We start from the raw sequence: 6717 nt of genomic DNA, 5'->3' as shown, positions 1-6717 counted from the left end.
TGTTTCAAAAATAGATTAGACCCAAAAAAGTTAGAAAAAGAAAACCAGTATTGGATGATGCATTCTTTAAAAATAGCAGTCAAATAAATATTAACCATAATTCCAAAATAATAACAACCAAATGCTCTTGAAAAGAGAAGATTGTATTCAGAATATATAAAAAGTGATAGTGCCAGAACTGCTTCAGGCATTTAGGATTTCTAGTACATGACAATGTTTTAATCAGGATTAATTGCTTTCAGGGACTAAATTTTTTCTAGTTATATTTCATTGAAGAAATATGTTGTTCAGGTTAATGAAAGGATAACAGGTTATAGTAGAAAGAATGCTACACATTCATTGTACATACCAAATACCTTTACAGAATATCTATCTTTCCCACATACCTAATCCTTGAAATGTAGATTTGCATTATATATATGTTTGTAAAATTATAACCTCTCATTACCCAAGAAGCACAAATTTGAATAATTATCATATGGGGGAAGTATACTCAAAGGTAGTTAAAAGTCCCAGGGGTAGTTCAAAAGGGACATGATTAGGTAAAAACCATCAGAAAGATGTAAAGATGCTACATTAGAAGATAAAGGAAAAAATAACAATCCAGATTCTGAATTTCTGGGAAGCAGAATAGGAGGTAAATGCCTTTTACACTAGAATCATTTGAAATATATTTTAGCTCTGTGGGTGTCTCTATTTTAATCTAGTGAGACTTCTTTTAGATTTCTGTCCTTTAGAACTGTAAAATGGTAAATACGGATTATTTAAGCCAAATAACTTGTAGAAATACTTTACAGCAGATTTGGTTTAGTAAATTAATTCAACTACAGACTTTTCCTAATATAACTACAGGGAGACCACATTTCCTAGTTTCTGAGAATGAGAAAAAGTTGCCACCAGCTTAGTACACATGTATGATGTACATACTACTAAGGGCCTTGCATTAATGAAGTCTTGAAATACTAAATAATATCTAAATAAGAAGCTCCCTATCTTTATTTTCACATTTGGGGATCACTAAGTACCAAAGTTATGTAGAAGGCTAGGTTAAGAATATGGGAAATGAAATCTGTTTGCTAATATTATAAAGATAATTTATGTCATGTTTGAGTTAGAGTTTCTAAAGTAATTAAAAAAGGTAATACAGAAACAGAGAAATTAAAGAATCCAGTAAAGTTATAGTCATCCCAGGATGGTATAGAATATTATAGGAACACTAGATGTTGAAAAAGAAGATAACAAAAATGAGTCCCCTGGAAAAATGTGAAACAAAATCTACACCACAGATTGTCATATAGCTAGAAAATAGTTTCCACTATGCTGTCTTTGATATTTTAGGTTTGTTTAAACAGCAACTTTCACCTCTTAGGAAATGACCCTGTATTAATACTCAAGGCTTTGCAGCTTTTAAGTCAGAAACAAATAATGCTTCTAAATTTAAACAAGCAGGATACTAAGTGTAACCCAGGCCATAGCTGATAAATAAGAATGATCTTCGGGAATAGTCAAACAATCTTGAAATTTTTCATACCTTTCCTCTTCTCCAACATGAGAAGTCCTAGTCAAGATATGTAAAACATTAATAAAGGATTTTTAGATTTTTATTTTTTTATTGCTCACTCCAAAGCAAATACACTTTCCTCTTTGCAAGCCTGACTTTGGAAGAGTCACACCCTCACAATTCTTTTATAGACAAAAGTTTACTGCTTTGGCTTAGGTGTTTTCCTGCCTTTGGGTGTTGCTCTCTATTATTTTGGCAACTCCACAGAAAAACAAGATAAATCCATTGTGCTTATATTGAATTGTTCAAAGTCAAGATGTCTTCAAACACAGTTTTCTGTTACCTTCTTCACTGCTAATTAAAGTTTAATTATTGCTCTTTAAATGCAACAAAAACGTGTTACTTTAATGTATATCCTCATTGAAACTGGTGATTACAGGAGTGTCTGTGATTGCTTTTTTAATTGTTTTCAAATATTTTCCTTAGTTATTTTCATTATTGCCTTTGTTGCAGTCTTCGAGTCAGGAACACAGGGTTACCCAAAAAGATCTTCCTAAGATATAAGATGTTAGGCAGAAAAAACTAGATGTATAATTAACGATTTTCATCTCTTAAGAGACTGCAAAGCTCAGAAGACATTTTGCTATTACTGGCATGGTTAAGATGACTTGAATGTTTTGGATCTTAAACTAAGTGAAATTCATTTAAACTGTTACAGTTGTTCCAAAAAACGATGATAGCTTATACTTTTCTGCTCCAACGAGATGAAACCTCTGATAAGGTTGGAGGGTATATCGATTTTAGGGTAGAAGGGTTAATGTTAAAAAGCCAAGGAAAATTCCTAAAACAGCACTGCCTATCACATATCATTTAATTATACTTATGGATTTATAAGTATATAAACATACAAATATGAATTGAGTGACAAATATGTGATTTACAAAATTCAATGACAACTAAATCCAGAAAAAACTTCTCTATATTTATATAAACTGATATATCTAGTGAGGATGTAAACTTTTTTAGAATATATATTTTAACACTTATGTCAAAATATTTATTTTAACTGTTTATTTTTAATCAGTTGTGGGGCTTGAAATCTGGGCCTGGACATTGTCCCTCAGCTCTTTAGCTCAAGACTAGTGCTGTAGCCCTTGAGCCACTGTCAGTTTTTTGGTGGCTCATTGGAGATAAGAGAGTCGTCGACTTTCCTGCCTAGGCTGATTTTGAGCCATGATTCTAAGCTCTCAGCCTCCTGAGTAGCTAGGGTTACAATAATGAGCTACTGGCTCCTAGATACATAATCATTTTTACATATTTATAAAGTATTGAGTGGTAATCCCATTTATTTATATATTGTGTAATGATAAGCTCCATCATATCCATTAATTTCTGCATGTAACATTTCTTTTTAGTGAGAATGCACTAATATGTATCTTCTGGGTGTGATGACATATCTATTCTTAACTATAATAACTTTGTTTCTTGTGGTATACAAGTGCTGTTTGCTAGAAAATACAGCCACTACCTTCGATAAGAGCTGTTAAGCCTTGGAGCCTATTGATACCCTGATTGATAACATTGCTTGGCACCTTCTGAAGATTCCCCACCTATGACCTTTTGCAAAATATACTTTGCAGTTTTGGTGCCTAGCAACCCTATTGGCCTGCTGATGCTAATTACCCTGTTCAGCGTGGTATATATACTGCTGTGTAAAAAATAAAGTTTGAGACCTTGATCAGAACCCTGTCTTGGTCTCCTTTCTCATGTCTGGTTTGTCTCTCATTCAGGTCAGTTCCTCTTTGAGCCCTTGTTGCCCGACCCAGTGGGCCGGGGCAGGTGGTGCCCAACATGGGGCTCGAAGCATGGATCCTGGTCTGAACGTCGTCCGATTGACCAGCCTCTCTCTTCTTCTTGGATGGCCACCCAGCCCGTGAGGGAAGATCTGCATCCTGATCACTGCAGAAACGCCCGACTGTGATACAGATCTGTAAGGTAAGGGAGGTGATGCAATCATGGGACAAACACTTAGTAAGCATGAACTTTTTGTTCAAGGCCTAAAAGCCTCACTCAAGGCACGAGGAACACGGGTTAAGAAAAAAGATTCAACTCAATTTTTTATGCTGATGGAGGATATTTGCCCTTGGTTTCCTCAGGAAGGCAATATAGACAAAGGTAGGGTCATGTTGGAGACTGTCATAAGGATTATTATGAAACTTTTGGCCCCCAAAAAATTCCTGTTCAGGCTTTTTCATATTAGAACCTCATAAATGAGATCCTCCAAGTTTGCTACCAACACAAAGATGTGTCTAGAGTGGTTAAGGAAGGTGAAGAATTTTTAAAAATTAAATTTACAGGGAGTCAGGCCTCCCTTGCCCCAAAACCCTTCTCCTATCCCCCCTCAGTCGCATCTCATTGTCCCTCGGTTTCCAAACCAATGCCTGACGCTAACAGTGACTCACAATTACAAAAACCAAAAGCTATATACACGGTTCTTTCTAACCTCAGATCCCAAAGGCCCAATGATGCTGTCCTTCCCCCGGAGGACTAGGCCACTTTAGAAGAGGAGGCTGCTAGATACCACGCCTCAGACTGGCCCCCTCTAAACCCCTTGGGCATGCAACCTTCTCCCTATAAAACGGCCCCTCCCTTCTGTGCCCCTGCCTTGGCCTCTTCAACAGATCTTGAGGAGGTCACCAGACAAGCCACAGTTAAGCTTTCCCGGGAAGCCCAGTCCTTAAGAGCCCTACTTCAGGCCAAGAAAGAAAAAGCCCAACTATTACAACTATATAAACTGGACCTAGAAATTAGGAACACAAATTTACAAAAATTAATGACAAAAAAGAAAAAGATCCTTCATGCTTTTCCAGTCACTCGGTCTCAAATTAGAGCCATTTCGGAAAATCTAAAAGGAGAATCTGATGATCAAGAGACTGAGGCAGATGACAGAGAGGAAGAGCGGGAGGGAGGGCCCAAGTGTGATGACTCAAATGGGGAAGAGAAAGGAGGAGAGCATCTGGTTATTAGAGCTCAAAAATACCATCACCTTAAATTTAGACATATTAAAGAATTAAAAAATGCTGTTTCCTTGTACAGCCCTACCGCTCCTTTTACCATTTCTCTTTTGGAATCATTGAGCGAGGACTGGCTTACAGTAAATGACTGGGCCATGCTAACCAAGGCTACTTTAACACGAGGAGATTTTCTTTTATGGAAGGCTGATTATGGTGAAAGGTGCCAGGATATAGCTCGCTGTAACACATCTGCTGGTTGTCACTCTAAGTCCTAGAACATAGAAAAATTGATGGGCAATAAGCCATTTGATACTAATGAAAAACAGGCTAAATTTCCCCCAGGACTGCTTGTTCAGATTCAACACGCTGCCCTTAGGGCCTGGAAAAACCTCCCTTCTCAAGGGTCCGCTGTTACCTCCTTGGCCAAAGTTCTACAGGGACCCCATGAATCTTACAGCGAGTTCATTGGACACCTTACAGAGGCTGCCGAGTGCCTTATGGGAAAGGAAGAAACTGATAATGAGCTTATTAAACATCTTGCTTTTGAAAATGCCAATTCTGCTTGCCAAACGGCTTTACGTCCCCACCGCCGTGGCAAAACCATTACTGACTTTATCAGACTTTGCTCTAATGTTGACCCCGCCTCGCGCAACATCGGCCTGGCCATAGGCGCTGCCCTTAAGGATTTTACTCAGAGCCAAAAACCTAAAACCTGCTTTAATTGTAAACAGCCTGGCCAGTTTTCAAAGGACTGTACGACCCCCAAGGCTGAAAAACCACCCCCTCTGTCTTTATGCCCAACGTGCAAACGGGTCATACATTGGGTCTCTGAATGTCGCTCCAAAACCAATATCCAGGGCAATCCCCTACCATCCAAACAGGGAAACTTTGTCCGGGGTCTGCCCCAGGGCCGCAAAATCAAAACAGGACAGAACCCTGGAGCTGTCAGGTTCGTCCCCCAAGTGACCCCTCAAGCACCATCAGCGCCCTCATATGGGCAACCACAGGAAGTGCAGGATTGGACCTCTGTGCCTCCTCCCACACAATATTGACCCCCGAGTTAGGAAATCAGATTCTTTCCACAGGAGTGTTTGGCCCAGAGCCCCCAAACACCTTTGGTCTCATTCTGGGGTGTGGTAGTGCTGTTTTTCAGTGCTTAGTATTTCCCCTGGGGTTATTGACAAGGACTATGAGGGAGAGATTAAGTTACTGGCTACTGCTTCTCAGGGGCCAGTCAAAAGTTTTTCCTGGACAAAGAATTGCTCAATTAATATTGCTTCCCCTTGATAAGACAAACCCTAGCCTTACACAAAAGAGAGGATCCAGAGGCTTTAGGTCTTCGGATGCTTACTGGGTCCAGGAGATTACTCAGGACCGGCCTCTCTTCAAGCTAAAATTAGATGGGGAAAAATTTGAAGGCCTTATGGATATGGGTGCTGATGCTACAATTATTTCTAAAAGAGACTGGTCCCCATCCTGGCCCCTTACCCCTTCCATGACTCACCTTAAAGGCATTGGACAAACCTCTAACCCATTACAGAGCTCCAAAATTTTAACCTGGGAAGGTGGAGCAAAAAATAAGGGCACAGTCCAGCTGTACGTGGTTGAGACCCTCCCGGTTAACTTGTGGGGATGTGATATTTTATCCCAAATGAAGCTTATAATGTATAGTCCAAATGAATTGGTTACTCAACAGATGCTTAACCAGGGCTTTCGCCCTGGACAAGGCTTAGGAAAACATTCTCAAGGCCCTAAAGAACCCATTCAGGTGGAGGTAAAAATCATTCCTTTCCGTATGGGCTATAAAAATTTATCCTAGGGCCATTGACATGCCTGTACTCCATGCAGACAATATATCCTGGAAAAGGACTGAGCCTGTATGGGTTGATCAATGGCCTTTGTCCTCTGAAAAACTGGCTACGGCTACTACAGGTACAGGTACTACAGCTACAGTACAGGAACAGCTTGCTGCAGGCCACATTGAACCCACCACATCTCCATGGAACACTCCCATTTTTGTAATTAAAAAGAAATCAGGAAAATGGAGATTACTTCAGGATCTTAGAGAAGTAAATAAGGCCATGGTGTCCATAGGAGCCCTTCAACCCTGACTTCCCACACCCGTGGCTATTCCCACGGGGTACCATAAGATTGTTATTGATTTAAAGGATTGCTGTTTTACTATTCCTTTGCATCCTGAGG

The 6717-nt window shown here is 39.6% G+C and overlaps 1 protein-coding gene across 1 annotated transcript; it reads left to right on the top strand.

The window, feature by feature from the left end:
• Window positions 1-5704: 5704 nt before the first annotated feature.
• On the top strand, window positions 5705-6334 carry LOC122097731 (endogenous retrovirus group K member 6 Pro protein-like). The gene has a single exon (XM_042668312.1). The coding sequence runs from the start codon at window positions 5705-5707 to the stop codon at window positions 6332-6334; it is 630 nt and encodes a 209-aa protein (XP_042524246.1).
• Window positions 6335-6717: the final 383 nt, after the last annotated feature.

Source organism: Dipodomys spectabilis, unplaced genomic scaffold, assembly GCF_019054845.1.
Source record: "Dipodomys spectabilis isolate Male_0828 unplaced genomic scaffold, ASM1905484v1 ptg000429l, whole genome shotgun sequence".
In the NCBI taxonomy this organism is placed as follows: domain Eukaryota; kingdom Metazoa; phylum Chordata; class Mammalia; order Rodentia; family Heteromyidae; genus Dipodomys; species Dipodomys spectabilis.
The sequence above is the reverse complement of the archived record's forward strand: the minus strand, read 5'-3'. Positions and strand labels throughout refer to the sequence as shown.